Source organism: Bubalus kerabau, chromosome 15 (genome assembly GCF_029407905.1).
Source record: "Bubalus kerabau isolate K-KA32 ecotype Philippines breed swamp buffalo chromosome 15, PCC_UOA_SB_1v2, whole genome shotgun sequence".
Lineage (NCBI taxonomy): Eukaryota > Metazoa > Chordata > Mammalia > Artiodactyla > Bovidae > Bubalus > Bubalus kerabau.
This window is the reverse complement of record NC_073638.1, coordinates 79,658,548-79,677,790: the sequence shown is the minus strand read 5'-3', so window position 1 is coordinate 79,677,790 and position 19,243 is coordinate 79,658,548. Positions and strand designations below refer to the sequence as shown.

General features: G+C 40.3%; 2 protein-coding genes across 2 annotated transcripts; one reads left to right on the top strand and one right to left on the bottom strand.

Moving 5' to 3' along the window:
- Positions 1 to 1,409: 1,409 nt before the first annotated feature.
- LOC129627895 (olfactory receptor 1019-like) lies at positions 1,410 to 4,718 on the top strand. The gene is made up of 2 exons (XM_055547349.1): positions 1,410 to 1,538; positions 3,786 to 4,718. The coding sequence occupies exons 1-2, from the start codon at positions 1,410 to 1,412 to the stop codon at positions 4,716 to 4,718; spliced, it is 1,062 nt and encodes a 353-aa protein (XP_055403324.1).
- Positions 4,719 to 17,844: 13,126 nt separating this feature from the next.
- On the bottom strand, positions 17,845 to 18,819 carry LOC129627894 (olfactory receptor 2G3-like). Its single transcript, XM_055547348.1, has one exon. It carries the CDS (start codon positions 18,817 to 18,819, stop codon positions 17,845 to 17,847), a length of 975 nt encoding a protein of 324 aa, XP_055403323.1.
- Between the last annotated feature and the right edge of the window lie 424 nt (positions 18,820 to 19,243).

The window sequence follows — 19,243 nt, the reverse complement described above, 5'->3', positions numbered from 1 at the left end:
ATGGTAAGGGATATAGGACTGAAAGGACCCTAGGTGACATCACAGTGGTGGAATGAGACCACTGAACAACATAGGAGTAATTAATCATGGACCATCCTAGTCAGCCCAAGCTGTGAAGCAGAAAGTCTCAAGGAGTTTCAGAATAAGAAACCCAGTTTAAGTGTCATTCAAAGAGGCACCAGACAGGGACTTCCCTGGCAGTCCAGTGGGTAAGAATCCACTTTGCAATTCAAGGGACATGGGTTCAAGTCCTGGTCAGGGAACTAGGATCATACATGCCCAGAGCAACTAAGCCTACCCTCCACAGCTACTGGAACCAGCTGGCCTCAACTACTGAGCCCATGTGCCACAACAGGAGTCCATGCGCTGCAACGAAAGATCCCACGTGAAGCAACAAAGACTCCACATGCTGTGACTGAGACCTGGCGCAGCCAAATAAATAACTATCCTAGAAAACAGACAGCATTTTATCTCCCTAACCAAGATGAGAACCATCAGAAGTTAGGATGCAATGAGAGCTCCATGGAGTTTTCTGAAAATTCACCTTGGAAATAAGAATGTGAGATTGGCACCATAAAAGAGAAACTACTGACAAGTTGTAATGCAGTTTTCATGGAGAGTCATGGGACTCTCAAGTCCCCAAAACAAGCAACTACCATTTATTCATCACAAAACAGAGGTAATGCTGACTAACGAAGATATGACTTTTCCTCATATGACTTTTCTGATCTCAGTCATGGTACCATCAGAAGATTCAATTGACCAAATAAGGAAATTACCCTGCAGAATCCCTGATGAATAAATGCTCAAAAAATGTTAATTTTCTGCAGCCCTTTTTTTTTTTTTTTTTCCATTTTCCTATCCACTAGGCTCTCAAACGGAGAAGGCAATGGCACCCCACTCCAGTACTCTTGCCTGGAAAATCCCAAGGACAGAGGAGCCTGGTAGGCTGCAGTCCATGGGGTCGCTAAGAGTCGGACATGACTGAGTGACTTCACTTTCACTTTTCACTTTCATGCATTGGAGAAGGAAATAGCAACCCACTCCAGTGTTCTTGCCTGGAGAATCCCAGGGATGGGGGAGCCTGGTGGGCTGCCATCTCTGGGGTCGCACAGAGTCGGACACGACTGAAGCGACTTAGCAGCAGCAGCAGGCTCTCAAAAAAGATCAATCTCAAAAACTTGGGTTTTGTTGTTGTTGTTGTTAAATTTCAGTCTTTTATTCCAGATTCTTTCAAATTAAATAGAGAAATATAGTTTAAATATGAGATGGCCGGATGGCTTCACTGACTCAAAGGACATGAGTCTGAGCAAACTCAGGGAGATGTTGAAGGACAGGGAAGCCTGACATGCTATAGTCAATGAGGTTGCAAAGTCAGACATGGCTGAGTGACTAAACAGCAACAAAATATGGCCACTCTGTATAGCATGGAAAGTCTCATCCTCTTTGAAGTGACTTCAGCCATCAGTAAGCAGAACTTTCTAAATTACAGTCAAAATAATCATGAAGGCAGTTTGGGGATTGTAAAAACAGCTCAGGTAACATTCATCATTGACTCAGTTACCACAACTAGAGAGGCTGAAAAAAATTCCCTTGTGTTTCCTTCTTTTATTGTTGAAGTTGAAGGGAGAGGGAGTGAAATTCCATAGGGAATGGTAGTTCATCAAATCTTTGAGTCTCCTGTGAGTGCAAAAACCATTTCATCATATTTCCTCTGGGAGAAGAAGTGATGACTCTGAAACTTAAATACTTTCTGCAAATAGAAGCAAAAGTGGGATGAGCAGATGGCTCAGGGAGAGCAGGGGGGTGATTGCTCATCTTGGGCTTCTTCTCAGAATATTTGTTCAGCATAACTCAGTAAGAGAAAAGGAGGCATTGGACCTCTCCCCAAAGGTAGAAAACAAACAAACAAACACAAAACCACACAAGTTAGTCCCATGTCAGCGTGTTTGGGGCTAAAAAGAAATATAACCTGTTCAGAGTGGAGTGTTATGCTACTAAGTACTCCTTTGGGCATGGATTTCCTTGGCATCAGGTCCATGCCATCTTAAAGTTTACAAAGGAGATATAGACCATGGGTTTGACTTTTAAATGTCTCACTGTAAGTCAGAATTTAAACTGCTAGAATTGGAAAGCTCCATAGAGTTTGCATTCTCGCCCCCATTCATTTTGCAGATAAGAAAGCTGTATCTCACAGCAATTCATCAAGTTCAAACAATTAATTTAGTTGATGGGGTTATCACTATCAATCACACCAAGATTTAGCTTATTATGAATGTATGCATACTGTGTGCTAAGTCACTTCAGTCATGTTTGACTCTCTGTGACCCCATGGACTGCATCCTGCCAGGCTCCTCTGTCCAAGGGATTCTCTAGAAAAGAATACTGGAGTGGATTGCCATGCCCTCCTCTAGGGGATCTTCCAGACCCAGGAATTGAACCCAGGTCTCTTACATCTACCTGCATTGACAGGCAGGTTCTTTACCACTAGCACCACCTGGGAAGCCCATTATGAATGACCACACTCCAATGAAAGATACACTATACTTCTCTACTTTCTTGTCTTTCTTGAGCCAATAAACCAAATAAAGTAGATTCAGTCTGACTTCTTTCAGGTTTACATAGAGGGTGCTACTTATTTCTAAGTTCATATTTTGGTTTAGTTTGGTTTACTCTTGCCCATTCCCTTCTTAGAATTCTTCAATGGGCCAGTTTTCCATAAAAACAGAGAAAAAGTTTACCAACACATGCTCCAGTGTGTCCATAGAGATGAATAACACTTTCCCTATTCTCGCAAGAGAGGAATCCTTGAATCTTAACTCTGAGTTGAAAAGTTGAAGCTGTTGGCTAGGCAATAAAATCGTCCAAAAACACAGCAGTGTCTTCATCCTTGTTATGCTCCATGCCAAAATCCTGGGTGCTTCTGAAGATCAGAGAAACCAGAGAACTAATTCCATGCCCATGAATAATAGGCAAGACAGGAAAGAAAGAAAGGTGGGCACAAAAGTAAAGGTCTATAACCTCCATCAAATCACATAAACACAGAAGACGACAAAGTGAAGTAGATTCTAGAGTCTGAGCCAGCTCTGCTACTTACTGGCTCTTGATTGTACAGAAGCTACTTAGTATCTAGCTTTGCTCTTTTCAGATGTAAGATGGAGATAACATTGGAACCTACTTCATAGAGCTGTGATGAGGATGAAATTACATAATGTGTGGATGAAAGGAAAATTCTGGCATACAGTTAGCATTCTGGCCTTTTAAAAATTATCATTTTTCACTGCTTTAATCTTGTATTGCTCACCCTCTGCTCCAAGTGTTTCACTTTCTGTGTATGTGTGTGTGTGTGTGTGTGTATGTGTGTGGAGAGTAGGGTGGCATGATGTGTTATGTCCTGAGACCCTGGGATCTTTTTGTGTGTGTTTGTGTGCCTATATGCAATGAGAGTGAATGTTTGCTGTCTGCTTTGTTTTAGAAAGAAGGGGCATGCAAAACTATTCTTTACTAATTAATTAGGTATATATTCACAACAATCAGGTCAAACATTTGGTACTATGTGGTAAATGACCTCAGAACGCCAAGGTTTTTGGAGAAGATTATTTGCCATCCCTAACATGCTAACATCTTCTCCTATGTTGACTGAGTTCCTGCAGGAAACCCATGGCCATCACCTTCACCAAAGTCATTTGATTTGCCCTGTGGATTACTGAATCTAATTACTGGAAGGATTTTTAAGAATCACCTCAAACAATAAGCCAAATCCACACACACATAAAATTGAAAAGGTGGATAAAGAAAACCACTCAATGGTGACTGAGTTTATCTTTATGGGCATCACTCAAGACCCTCAGCTGCAGGTCATCTTTTTTGTGATCTTCCTCTTGGTCTACCTGGCCAATGTAGTGGGGAATGTTGGGATGATTATCCTGATCATAACAGACACTCAGCTTCACACATCCATGTATTTTTTCCTCTGCAACCTCTCTTTTGTCGACCTGAGCTACTCCTCAGCCATTGCCTCCAGGATGCTGGCTGACTTCCTAACAAAGCACAAAGTCATCTCTTTCTCCAGCTGTGCCATCCAGTTTGCGTTCTTCATAGGCTTTGTGGATGCCGAGTGCTATGTCCTGGCTGCCATGGCCTACGACCGCTTTGTGGCCATCTGTCAACCCCTCCGCTACAGCGCTCTCATGTCCAAGCAAGTCTGCTTGGCTCTCATGCTGGGCTCCTACCTGGCTGGCTTGGTGAGTTTAGTCTCCCACACTGCCCTCATTTTCAGTCTGAGTTACTGTGGTTTCAACATCCTCAACCACTTCTTCTGTGAAATCCCACCACTCTTAGCCCTCTCTTGCTCAGACACCTACATCAGCGAGATCTTGCTCTTCAGTCTCTGTGTCTTCATTGAATTCAGCACCATCCTCATCATCTTTATCTCCTATGCCTTCATCCTCATCACAATTATCAGAATGCACTCAGCTGAAGGCCGCCTTAAGGCTTTCTCCACCTGCGGGTCTTACCTCACTGGTGTCACACTTTTTTATGGTACAGTCATGTTTATGTACCTGAGGCCAACATCCAGCTACTCCCTGGATCAAGACAAATGGGCCTCCGTGTTCTACAGTGTTATCATCCCCATGTTGAATCCCTTGATCTACAGTTTACGGAACAAGGATGTGAAGGCTGCTCTCAAGAAAATAATTGGAAAGAAACCTCAATAATATTAATCACAAAAATGAAAAAAAAAATATTAACACAGGTAAATAATAGTGGTAGAAGGATGTGGCAGGAAATTAAAAAAAAAATTCTAGTAACTTTCTCATAAGCCCTACAACTTACCAACTATTAGCTGAGTCAATCTTCTATTTTTTTTTTTTTCATTGAGGTATAGTTGATGTGCCATTTTGAATAAGTTTCCATGTACAGCATACTGATTCAAAATTTTTAAAGGTTATGCTTCACTTATAGTTATTATAAAATACTGCCTATGTTCCTTGTACTGTACAATATATTCTTGTAGCTTATTTATTTTTTATGTTTGCTATATTGACTAGTTTGTTTTGTTTTGTTAGATTCCACATATAAGAGATATCATGCAATATTTGTCTTTCTCTGTCTGACTTAATTCACTAAGCATTATATCCTCCAAGTCAATCCTAAATTCCTAAGATTTTCAGTAATCTTTAACTCTATGATCTGAAGAAAAAATAAACTAATATTTTTGAAAGTCAAGCTGAGAAAGATGCATTAGGTTTTTTCTTTTTTAAAAAAATTCTTATTGGAAGATAGATCATTTTCAATGTTGTATTAGTTTCAGGTGTACATTAAAATGAATCTGATATACATACATCCTCTCTTTTTTAGATTCTTTTCCCATATAGGTCATTAGAGAGTATTGAGTATACTTCCCTATGCTATCCAGTAGGTCCTTGCTAACTATCTATTTTATATATTGTAGTGTGTATGTCCGGAGAAGACAATGGCAACCCACTCCAGTACTCTTGCCTGGAAAATCCCATGGATGGAGCAGCCTGGTAGGCTGCAGTCCATGGGGTCGTGAAGAATCGGACACAACTGATCAACTTCACTTTCACTTTTCACTTTCATGTGTTGGAGAAGGACATGGCAACCCACTCCAGTACTCTTGCCTGGAAAATACCAGGGACAGAGGAGCCTGGTGGGATGCCATCTATGGGGTCGCACAGAGTCGGACACGACTGAAGTGACTTAGCAGCAGCAGTGTGTATGGCAATCCCAATCTTCCAATTTATCCCCCCCTCACATTACCTGCTGACATACATATTTTTTTGTTTGTTCCTAGTTTTGAAATTGGCTCACAGGTTGATTCGAAATGGAGACAGGACATGAAAGAGGAAATAAATAACCAATCGCTCTAAAGAATATTTTTTTCAGAGTCATGAAGAATGATAGATTCAAATGTTGAAAATTTCTCTACTGTGAAAGGAAGTCAGAGAAAACTTATCTAAATACATGAGGGATGGGGCTGATGTGAAGGATGACTTAACTCATCCCAGGATCCTTTCACTCATATATTCAGCAAAACCTTATAAATGCCAGATATATACCTCTGGAGGATACAAACATGAGACACACATGTGCCAAGGACAGGGATTTTCTGTGCTTCCAGAGAGAGTTTACCGTGTTTTCTCTCTGAAACTCCTGCCACCAAGAAAATCAGGAGCTATGCAAAGGGAAAGATTGAGGACAGGAGGAGAAGTGGGTGACAGAGTGAGATGGTTGCATGGCATCATCAACCCAATGGACATAAGTTTGAGTAAACTCTGTTAGACAGTGGACAGGGAGGCCTGACACACTGCAGTCCATGGGGTTGCAAAGGGTTGGACACGACTGAGCAACTAAACAACAATGCAAAGCCCAAGAATAAGAGCTGGAGACTCAGGCTCTTCTAACTAGGTTTGTGAATATTGACAAGACTCTTTTCTTTTTTTTTTTCCTGTCCTCAGTTTTCCCTGATGCCAAGTGGTTGGTTTCACCTAATAATTACTGGTACCCTATGGTCTCTTCTTCCTAAAATTGAAAGGGGTAGGCATCTGAGTTTGGTCAACTTCACATATTTACATCCTTTCAGTCCTCAAAGAAGCTCTAGGATACAGTTTGGATCAATCCCTAAGGCTAATTTTAGCAAGACTGTAATGTCTATAGGACTGGCTGTCCAGCTCTCATCCTTAATTTCCCCTCTGCCTTCCTTTCCCTCTCTTCCAATTGCACGTAAACTCTAGCCTCTTGGGGTGCCAGGAGTCTTCATGTTTTCCACCATCATCCCAAGGCCCTTATCAAAGAATAGTTCCATTAACCCTGACATATCAATGACTGACGATAGAGAAGGATATAACTTCTCTTTGTGTGTTCTCAATGTTATGGTGTGTGTGCACACATGTGTCCAATTCTTTGTGATTCCATGGCTGTAGCCCTCCAGGTTCCTCTGTCCATGGAGTTATCTCAGCAACAATACTGTAGTGTGTTGACATTTCCTACTCCATGGGATCTTCTTAAAACAGGGATCAAACCCCCATCTCTTGCATCTCCTACATTGGCAGGCAGATTCTTTTTTACCACTGTGCCACCTGGGAAGTGGAGAAGGAAATGGCAACCCATTCCAGTATTCTTGCTTGGAGAAGTCCATGGACAGAGGAGCCTGGTGGCTATAGTCCATGGGGGTCACAACTGAGTGACTGAGCACCTGGGAAGCCTACAAATCTTGAATTAGAAAGCAAGAGTGCTAGTATCAGGATAGGGTAAAGACAGAGACTGGGATCTAAGGACACCTAAGTTTTTCTCAGGTATGTTGAAATTCCATCACATCATCCATTTTAAATACTTGCACTGTTTCTATCTCAGCCCTTCATCCAATCCAATATAGTGAAAGGTCAGGGAAACACAATGGTTGCCTTAAAGTATAGAGCATCCACACTCATCATGAAAAGCATCAGAGACCCTTAGGGATAGAAGCTTCAGAATTTACCAGTCATTCTAATGAGTGTCATTATATATGAGTTGAAATTGATCTGGTTCAAAATCACTCAATCCCAACATGAGTTCTTAAAATATCACTGATGTCACATTATGGAGGAAACTACAGGGGTTAATAGACAGATGTAGAGTTGGGAGAAGGAAATGGCAACCCACTGTATGCTTGCCTGGAGAACCATACGGACAGAGGAGCAATAATCCAATGAATAATCCTATATGCTATGTGAAAAATAAGAAAATGGGATTTCCTTTCCCACTAACTACAAACCAAGTAGTATATGTCATAATTTTTAAAAAAGAAAAGAATAGTAAACAAGAAAGAAAACAAGACCGAGAGCTGACTGTGGCTCAGATCATGAACTCCTTATTGCCAAATTCAGACTGAAATTGAAGAAAGTAGGGAAAACCACTAGACCATTCAGGTATGACCTAAATCAAATCCCTTATGACTATACAGTAGAAGTGAGAAATAGATTTAAGGGACTAGATTTGATAGATAGAGTGCCTGATGAACTATGGACGGAGGTTCGTCACATTGTACAGGAGACAGGGATCAAGGCCATCCCCATGGAAAATAAATGCAAAAAAGCAAAATGGCTGTCTGGGGAGGCCTTACAAATAGCTATGAAAAGAATAGAAATGAAAAGCAAAGAAGAAAAAGAAAGATATAAGCACCTGAATGCAAAGTTCCAAAGAATAGCAAGAAGAGATAAGAAAGCCCTTCTCAGTGATCAATGCAAAGAAATAGAGGAAAACAACAGAATGGGAAAGACTAGAGATCTCTTCAAGAAAATTAGAGATAGAAAGGGAATATTTCATGCAAAGATGAGCTCAATAAAGGACAGAAATGGTATGGACCTAACAGAAGCTGCAGATATTAAGAAGAGGTGGCAAGAATACACAGAAGAACTGTACAAAAAAGATCTTCATGACCAAGATAATCACAATGGTATGATCACTCACCTAGAACCAGACATCCTGGAATGTAAGTCAAGTGGGCCTTAGAAAGCATCACTACGAACAAAGCTATTGGAGGTGATGGAATTCCATTTAACCTATTTAAAATCCTGAAAGATGATGCTGTGACAGTGTTGCACTCAATATGCCAGCAAAATTGGAAAACTCAGCAGTGGCCACAGGACTGGAAAAGGTCAGTTTTCATTCCAATCCTAAAGATGGGCAATGCCAAAGAATGCTCAAACTACCACACAATTGCACTCATCTCACATGCTAGTAAAATAATTCTCAAAATTCTCCAAGCCAGGATTCAGCAATACATGAAGCGTGAACTTCCAGATGTTGAAGCTGGTTTTAGAAAAAGCAGAGGAACCAGAGATCAAATTGCCAACATCTTCTGGATAATCAAAATAGCAAGAGTTCCATAAAAACATCTCTTTCTGCTTTATTGACTATGCCAAAGCCTTTGACTGTGTGGATCACAATAAACTGTGGAAAATTCTGAAAGAAATGGGAATACCAGACCTCTTGACCTCCCTCTTGAGAAATTTGTGTGCAAGTCAGGAAGCAACAGTTAGAACTGGACATGGAACAACAGACTGGTTCCAAATAGGAAAAGGAGTACGTCAAGGCTGTATATTGTCACCCTGATTATTTAACTTATATGCAGAGTACATCATGAGAAATGCTGGGCTGGAAGAAGCACAAGCTGGAATCAAGATTGCTGGGAGAAATATCAATAACCTCAGATATGCAGATGACACCACCCTTATGGCCAAAAGTGAAGAGGAACTAAGAAGCCTCTTGATGCAATTAAAAGAGGAGAGTGAAAAAGTTGGCTTAAAGCTCAACATTCAGAAAATGAAGATCATGGCATCTGGTCCCATCACTTCATGGGAAATAGATGGGGAAACAGTGGAAACAGTGTCAGACTTGATTTTTTGAGCGCCAAAATCACTGCGGATGGTGATTGCAGCCATGAAATTAAAAGACGCTTACTCCTTGGAAGGAAAGATATGACCAACTTGGACAGCATATTCAAAAGCAGAGATATTACTTTGCCAACAAAGGTCTGTCTAGTCAAGGCTATGGTTTTTCCAGGAGTCATGTATGAATGTGAGAGTTAGACTGTGAAGAAAGCTGAGCACTGAAGAATTGATGCTTCTGAACTGTGGTGTTGGAGAAGACTCTTGAGAGTCCCTTGGACTGCAAGGAGATCCAACCAGTCCATCCTAAAGGAGATCAGTCCTGGGATTTCTTTGGAAGGACTGATGCTAAAGCTGAAACTCCAGTACTTTGGCCACCTCATGGGAAGAGTTGACTCATTGGAAAAGACTCTGATGCTGGGAGGGATTGGGGGCAGGAAGAGAAGGGGACTACAGAGGATGAGATGGCTGGATTGTATCACCAACTCGATGGACATGAGTTTGGGTGAACTCCAGGAGTTGGTGATGGACAGGGAGACCTGGTGTGCTGCAATTCATGGGGCCACAAAGAGTCGGACACAACTGATAGACTGAACTGAACTGTGTAGCTTCACCACCGTAAAGATCTCTGAATATCATTTCTATGTCTCAAATCAATATTCAGTGACTTTAATATTAAAGGACTATCTTTTTTTTTCTCTTTCTTAATTGATAGTTGTATCCAGTGAGTAAATGAATCACTTTAAATTTCTTTAGGTTCCTACAACAATGAATAGTGGTAAGCATTATTCCAATTTTAAAGAGGATAAAACCAAAATTCAGAAAGATCAATAAACTTGTCAAGTGTAAGTAATAGAGTCAAAAGTTGATCCAAGGGCTCTGCTTTCCACTCTGACCAATGGCAAATATTCAGGCTTTTTGAAAATAGTATTTGAGTATAGCCCTCATATAGGTTCTGCTATTTCTTTCTGTTTTAAGACTTTGGACAACTTAATAAGTCTATATAAGCCTTCATTTCTTTACCTACTAAATGGGAATAATAATGCTTACATTTTAGCATTTGTCCAATAATATGCAGTGATCTTTATTAAAAATCTGTTCCAAAATTATTGAATAAACATAAACTCCTCCTATTTTTGCTTCATTTATATCTTAACTGCAAAAAATATCACTGTAACTGTGATGCAGTTAAATGAGGAAACTAAGTTTTTTCCATGTAAGTGGTGGTTGAAGCATTATATCAACTTATAATAAAAAGAGAAAAGTGGATAGATGTCGGATCACCTTAGTCTTTGTCAGTCCCACCAATAATCATGTCAGATAAATCCTGCAATGTCTCTGTACTTCAGTCTTTTCAACAGTAAAATGAAGGCATTCTTTACACTTCACCTATCCTATGAGTTTGCTCAAATAAGTATACATAAATATCTGGTGCTTAAAAAGACTTGAATTATCTTTCATACATTAAAAACTTAATCCAGCAATACAATCGTAATAAAGGTAAGTATTTTGATTTTGATCATATTATCTACAATAGACTACAAAGACCTTTTGAATGGCTATTCCCATTAATCAACAAAGAACTGGTAAACACTATACTAAAAGCAAGTAAAGGCAAAACGGATGCAGAAGTGGTTAATACAGATGTCAGAGTGAGATAAAGCTGAGGCTAAATTCAGCTTCTCTACTCTCAAGCTATAAAAGCTCAGGTTAGATTGTTTTTTTAACAATTGGTGCTTAAATCTATCTATCTATCTGTCTATCATTTCTGACTTCACCTAGTTGACATTCAGTTCAGTTCAGTGGCTCAGTCGTGTCCGATTCTGTGAGACGCCATGGACTGTAGCCTGCCAGCTTCCTCTGTTCATGGGATTCTCCAGGCAAAAATACTGGAGTGGGTTTCCATGCCCTCCTCCAAGGGATCTTTCCAACCCAGGGATCGAACCTGTGTCTCTTACACTTCTGCAACTTTACCACTAGTGCCACTTGGGAAGCCCCTTAGAGCGGATACTAGGCATAATTAGGGTCTAAGATTCCTCATCCTATCCCATGGTTGCCCCTATTCCCTAACATGGAAACTGTAAAAGTGCCAAAGTCCTTTGCTTAGTAGTCTAAGTCCTCTTCCTTAAACCACTTCTCTGATATTGTTTCTCCCTGCTTGTTTTGTGCAAAAATTCTCCTATAAAGTTATTTCTTGAATGGCCTTCACATTTTTCTACCTCTGTATTCTTCCCAGCTTTCTACTCCTTCCGTCTCTACCTCCTGCTTCTCTAATAGTCTGAACTCCACGTCTTGTAATAGTCAAACTTGTCTCTTCCTTCAAGGATCACTCTCTCAAAAGCCCTCATTCTCTGATCTACTGAAAAGCTAAAAATCCTACTCTTCTGAATAGCAAATCCTTTCACTGATAAGTTGCACTTGTGGATGTGATAGTTATGCACATATGTGTATAAATGCCTTGAAACACAGACACTATATAAGATGTGCCTGGGTGTTGCCATGGCAATAGAAACCTCATAATGAACACTGAGAAACGTTTATGAAAATAAAGGAGTGACTTGACATATTTGATGCCTGCTGCTGCTGTTGCTGCTAAGTTGCTTTAGTCGTGTCCAACTCTGCGACCCCATAGACTGCAGCCCACCAGGCTCCCCCATCCCTGGGATTCTCCAGGCAAGAGTACTGGAGTGGTGTGCCAGTGCATTCTTCGATTTGATGCCTCAGATCTGATCTGATCAGATCAGATCAGTTGCTCAGTCGTGTCTGACTCTTTGCGACCCCATGAATCGCAGCACGCCAGGCCTCCCTGTCCAACACAAACTCCCGGAGTTCACTCAGACTCACGTGCATCAAGTCAGTGATGCCATCCAGCCATCTCATCCTCTGCCATCCCCTTCTCCTCCTGCCCTCAATCCCTTCCAGCATCAGAGTGTTTTCCATTGAGTCAACTCTTCACGTGAGGTGGCCAACATACTGGAGTTTCAGCTTTAGCATCATTCCTTCCAAAGAAATCCCAGGGCTTGTCTCCTTCAGAATGGACTACTTGGATCTCCTTGCAGTCCAAGGGACTCTCAAGAGTCTTCTCCAACACCACAGTTCAAAAGCATCAATTCTTCGGCGCTCAGCCTTCTTCACTGTCCAACTCTCACATCCATACATGACCACTGGAAAAACCATAGCCTTGACTAGACGGACCTTTGTTGGCAAAGTAATGTCTCTGCTTTTGAATATGCTATCTAGGTTGGTCATAACTTTCCTTCCAAGGAGTAAGCGTCTTTTAATTTAATGGCTGCAGTCACCATCTGCAGTGATTTTGGAGCCCAGAAAAATAAAGTCTGACACTGTTTCCACTGTTTCCCCATCTATTTCCCATGAAGTGGTGGGACTGGATGCTATGACCTTCATTTTCTGAATGTTGAGCTTTAAGCCAACTTTTTCACTCTCCACTTTCAGTTTCATCAAGAGGCTTTTGAGTTCCTCTTCACTTTTGGCCATAAGGGTGGTGTCATCTGCATATCTGAGGTTATTGATATTTCTCCCGGCAATCTTGATTCCAGTTTGTGTTTCTCCCAGTCCAGCGTTTCTCATGATGTACTATGCATAGAAGTTAAATAAACAGGGTGACAATATACAGCCTTGACGCACTCCTTTCCCTATTTGGAACCAGTCTGTTGTTCCATGTCCAGTTCTAACTGTTGCTTCCTGACCTCCATACAAATTTCTCAAGAGGCAGATCAGGTGATCTGGTATTCCCATCTCTTTCAGAATTTTCCACAGTTTATTGTGATCCTCACAGTCAAAGGCTTTGGTATAGTCAATAAAGCAGAAATAGATGTTATTCTGGAACTCTCTTGCTTTTTCCATGATGCACCGGATGTTAGCAATTTGATCTCTGGTTCCTCTGCCTTTTCTAAAACCAGCTTGAACATCAGGAAGTTCACAGTTCACATATTGCTGAAGCCTGGCTTGGAGAATTTTGAGCATTACTTTACTAGCGTGTGAGATGAGTGCAATTGTGCAGTAGTTTGAGCATTCTTTGGCATTGCCTTTCTTTGGGATTGGAATGAAAACTGACCTTTTCCAGTCCTGTGGACACTGCTGGGTTTTCCAAATTTGCTGGCATATTGAGTGCAGCACTTTCACAGCATCATCTTTCAGGATTTGGATTAACTCAACTGGAATTCCATCACCTCCACTAGCTTTGCCCATAGTGATGCTTTCTAAGGCCCATTTGACTTCACATTCCAGGATGTCTGGCTCTAGGTCAATGATCACACCATCGTGATTATCTGGGTCCTGAAGATCTGTTTTGTACAGTTCTGCTGTGTATTCTTGCCATCTCTTCTTAACATCTTCAGCTTCTGTTAGGTCCATACCATTTCTGTCCTTTATCGAGCTCATCTTTGCATGGAATGTTCCTTTGGTATCTCTGATTTTCTTGAAGAGATCCCTAGTCTTTCCCATTCTGTTGTTTTCCTCTATTTCTTTGCATTGATCACTGAAGAAGGCTTTCTTATCTCTTCTTGGTATTCTTTGGAACACTGCATTCAGATGCTTATATCTTTCCTTTTCTCCTTTGCTTTTTGCTTCTCTTCTTTTCACAGCTATTTGTAAGGCCTCCCCAAACAGCCATTTTGCTTTTTTGCATTTCTTCAAACAACCAAGTACCAAAACTAAACAGCCAATTGAGGTGCTCTGAAAACAGCTGTTTTGGTATCTTTGTATTTAAGTCTACTAGATTAAATGTTAATGAAATAAGCCTCTTCACCAGACCTGGCTCCTGGAGACAGGAATAGGAGCCCATAGTAAAATTAGTGCTATGAATGCCATCCACAGGTGACACCTGAAATTCAGCATTTTCTGCTTCATCTTAGGCATTTGCTTTGACATCCCGCCTCTTAAAAGTACAAGAAAGTGTTAGTCACTCAGTTGTGCCTGACTCTATGTGACTCTAAGGACTGTAACCCACCAGGCCCCTCTGTCCTTGGGATTCTCCAGCAGGAATACAGAAGGGGGTTGTCATGCCCTCCTCCAGGGAATCTTCCGAACCCAGGAATGGAATCCAGGTCTCCCGCATTGCAGGTGGTTTCTTTATTATCTGAGCCACCAGGGAAGCCCAAGAAAAAGGGAGTGAGCAGCCTATTCCTTCTCCCAGGGATCTACCTGGCCCAGGAATCAAACTGGAGTCTTCTGCATTGCAGGTGGATTTTTACCAGCTGAGCTACCGGGGAAACCCCTTAGAAGTACAAGTTACATTGAACTCGAATATACCTTCAAATTTCTTGCTTCTAGTCCTATGCATTGAATAAAACTAACCCACCTAGAAAACACATGCTTCTGTTTTATGTCACAAATCAGTCATTACTTCTTCTAGGACTCACTCCTGAAATCACTTTCCAGATTTTTTTCATCTGTAAATGGTATCAATAATACCTACAACATGGAGTTTCTGTAAGAACAAAGCAAGATAATATTACCATAGCCAGTTGTGCCTTTCCTTGAGAGTTTTATTTCTTTGCCTACTATCTTGAAGTATCAATTGTGTAAACTTTTACTCTCAAAAATGCCCTAATTCAGATATTAAAATATAAGAAATTCCAAAGTAGTGTATTTAAGCATTTTGGGTCTTAATTAATGGCAGCAGTCCTTTGTGCTAGAAAAGTACTGCACATGTAATTTTTCTATAACATTAAAACACATACTGTTTTTATATGAAGCCAGTGGTGCCAGTGGTAAAGAACCTGCTGCCAATGCAGGAAACACAAGAGATTCAAGTTCAACCCCTGGGTGGGGAAAAGCCCCTAGAGTAGAAAATGGCAACCCACTCCAGTACTCTTGCCTGGTAAATTTCATGGACTGAGGAGTCTGGTGGGCTTCAGTCCATGGGACCACAGTCAAACAAGTCTACTTGGTAGACTGTGAAACTTTAATGTAGTCTCTTTTCATCCTCAAATCATATGATATAACAAGATTGAGCTGGTGTCTTCTATGTCTTTTTTGCATTGACAAGCAGGTTCTTTACCACTAGAGACACCTGGGAAGCCCAAATGGCATATTAATGTGCTCTTAAATAGTAGAGCTGGGAAGAGAGCTAACTTCTACTGGTTCCTAGTCCAGTATTCTGAAAACAGAGACATGTACAGCATTATAGAAAATGATAAGTATGATTAGAATTGAGAAGAGCTTTGGGGAAACTCTATGAAGGTCTGGTACATGGCTGTATTCAATCTGATATTTTTGATTAAATTGATGAGTCAAGATTTAGACAGTATTGTGTTGTGAAGCATTTGTTGAAAGCTCCCCATTGCCTATGGTTTATGGTGAACTGAACCATTGAAAATTCAAATGGGCCAAAAAGGCACTATTGATGTTTAAGTGAAGGAAACAGCAAAGTAGATGATACCAAAGAAGCAGTTCAGCTTTCAGATGATTTTGGAATAGAGGTACTGATAACAAATAATTTGTTTCCCTGTGACTTTTCTCCTTTTCAATATTTTACAACCCTCATACTTCGTAACAGTAATGTTAAATTAATTTTATTCTCTTAAAGGACAAATATACCTATTGAGAAAGCTGGTACCCTGATGTATGATGTATGATAATAGTGTTTCTGTACCTACAGTGATTGCAATATTGTTCTTAAAATTATTATAGCATGTCCAAAAAGTGAAAACGATTTCAGAAGAAATTTTGACAGGTTTATAATACATACATTTTAAAATTATTTTTATAATAAATCTCTTCTAGAGATTAGAGATATCTAGATAGAGATAAAGAGAAGGTTGATGGCTTTTTACTTTTTTAATGAATGTATTTATTTTTGGCTGCACAGCATGTGGGATGTCAGTTTCTCAGCCAGGGATTGAATCCATGACACCTGCATTGGAATTGCAATCTTAAATAAAAAGCCCCTGCTTTTAATTTTTTAAAACATTCTTTAAACTGGTGATGTTTCCTTTACCTGTTTAACCAGAGATAGTTCTTTTTTTGATTGTGTACAACCTTTGTATTTAATTAAAATAAATGGTTGCATTTAATTATTGGACATCTATAAAACAGAAATTACCTTCTTTTTATTTTATTCTAAATTGTGAAATAAGCAAGTGATAAAATTTTAGAAACCACTACTTCTGTACTCAAAGGCCATCTTTAAGCTTTTTGTTTGATTGTTTGTTTTTGCTATTCTCTTAATTTAAGGAATGATTCTTTTCTAAAGATATCAATGGTTGAAAAGTTTCAAAACGCAGGAATCGTTTCCACGCGTTTGTGACACACATGTATACCTGTCTGCTACACAGCATTCAGAAAAACCTTTCCAAACTAGTTGTGTCATATCACCCTTCTTGATAATACTTACATATTTCTAAGAATACATTCCTACTCCTTACCACAGTCAGTTTAGTCCTGCATGGTCAGGCTATTGTCTGCTCACCACACACCTCCTGCTTCTCACTAGTTTTCTTTATCCCCTCAGATAGAGAAATCTGTCTCCAGTCTTTGCCCACAAACCCCCTTTACATAGAAATCTCTTCTCAATGTGACTACTTCTCCTTCCAATCTTTGTATGCAGCTTGTCTGCCACTGCCCCTTGATCAGTACTTCCCTTATTCCATTTATCATAATTTGCCGATATGTGTCCATATTATATGTATATTATAAATATTTATGTATACATAAGGAAAGGAAGTATTTCTATTTTATTTAGTGTTATGTTCTATAATCACTCAATAATACATAGTGAATGAATGAGTTTATTTATTCATTCACATTTGACCAAATCTTCTGCTTCTGACCGTTGCTATCCTCCTGTCCACACAATCATCCTAGGACCACCAGGAATAAGCCTATAGTCAATTAAAATCAGATTTACTGATCCACTATAAAGAAGAATACCACACACCAGGATTTAGGGGAAAGAGTAGGGTTAAAGTAAAAGTTAAATGAATAAATATTTGATAGATTCATTTCAAAGCGGGCTGTGTGTAATGGGGTCAAAATAAGGTCTAAGCCACAAAGTACCTGCAGGTTCTTGGTTCCTTAGGAACTAAAAAATTAAGATAGATGTGAAATGTGGCATCCAAAAACCCTTATCTGAAGTTCTGCATCTGAGTTAAAATTTGAGAATTGTTCTATCAGGGCCCTTTACATACTTCATGTATAGTTAAGGTAGCAAAAGCTAAGCTAATTCACCTTATTGATATGATTTAAAGAAATCACTTACAGAGACTGTATGATTTTAGAGAAGCAAGTTTTTTCTGGGAGTAAGAAAAGAGTAGTCACTTGATAAAGGGTATTGCTTTGACACATGAAAGCTGTGGTTTGTCCTTGGGGGAGTCATGATGTTTGTTGAGTTTGCAGCTGGAATGATGTGTCTTTTATGAGTTGGCAGGGCAGATACTGACCTTCAGAGCTACTTTTCAGTCCATCACTTCATATTCAGCAGTCAATCATCTTATAATAACAGCTGACATTGTGTCCCATTGAGAGCTCTTGAGGTCCTCTGTTTTGCCAGAGCTCTTCTTAGAGTCCCTTTTACATCTTGGTTCCTTAAGCTGTAGATCAAGAGGTTGAGCATGGGTGTGATCACAGTGTAGAACACCACGATGATCTTGCCCCCAGCCCTGGAGGTCTTTGACTGAGGTCTCATGTACATGAAGATACCAGTTCCATAGAATAAGGCCACCACTGTCAGATGGGAAGCACAGGTGGACAGAGCCTTGTGCCTTCCAGAGGCTGACTGCATCCTGAGAACTGTCAGAAGGATTTGGGCGTAGGAAACAACAATGAGGAGAAAAGGAATGAAGACAATGACAATAGTGAAGATGAAAACAACTATCTTGGTAAATGATATGTCAGTGCAAGCCAACCTCAGGATGGAAGGAACCTCACACAAGAAGTGATCCAAGACATTGGGTCCACAGTAGGGTAAGCTCAAGGTGAAGATGTTGATGACCATGGAACTCAGGAAACTACTGGCCCAAGAAATGCCTGCTAACTGGACACAGGTCCTTTGGTTCATAATGACTGTGTAGTGAAGAGGATGGCAGATGGCCACATATCTGTCGTAAGCCATGACTCCAAGGAGAACGCATTCAGTCATTCCCAAGGAGAGGGAGAAGTACTTCTGAGTAGCACATCTAGGAAATGGGATGGTCTTCTTTCTGCCCACCATGTTGGACAGCATTTGTGGGACGTCAGTGGATGTGTAGCAGATATCCAGAAAGGATAAATTAGTGAGGAAGAAGTACATTGGAGTTTGGAGACGTGTTTCTATCTGGATGATAGTGATAATAATAATATTCCCCACCACGGTTAATACATAGAAGAACAAGAACATAATAAAAAGAATGAGCTGCATCTTTGGCTGTGATGAGAGCCCCAGGAACACAAATTCAGTCACAGTGAAGTTTGTTGTTATCATATTCATTTTTGAGACCACCTCTCTTTCATAGAACCATCCACTCACCTGAAGAAGAAATCAAATACCTTCTAGGTCACAATGTTGGAAATTTAGGACGTAAGTAAGACAGCAAGGAGAAGTATTGGTCTGATGATATATCTTGAGTATCTGAGTTGTAATACAAGTGGAAAGCATTTCTTCTGCTTTCCAAGGAAATATTCCAAGAGAACAGTCAAACTCAAATACTGATGACATGAAATAGATATTCTTGTCTTTTCTCTAAGGGTGCATGCTTTTGGCTGTTCATAATCTTTTCAAGGCTTCCTCGGGGGCTCAGTGCTAAAGAATCTGCCAGCAATGCAGAAGACACAGGAGACACATGTTTGATCTCTGAGTCGGGATGATCCCCTGGAACAGCAACCTATACCAATATGCTTGCCTGGAGAATCCC

Coding starts and splice junctions, on each gene's coding strand:
- LOC129627894 (XM_055547348.1), bottom strand. CDS start 18,819: ATGAATATGATAACAACAAACTTCACTGTGACTGAATTTGTGTTCCTG.
- LOC129627895 (XM_055547349.1), top strand. CDS start 1,410: ATGGCCACTCTGTATAGCATGGAAAGTCTCATCCTCTTTGAAGTGACT. Junction 1,539..3,785: donor GGATTGTAAAAACAGCTCAG/GTAACATTCATC, acceptor AAAATTGAAAAG/GTGGATAAAGAAAACCACTC.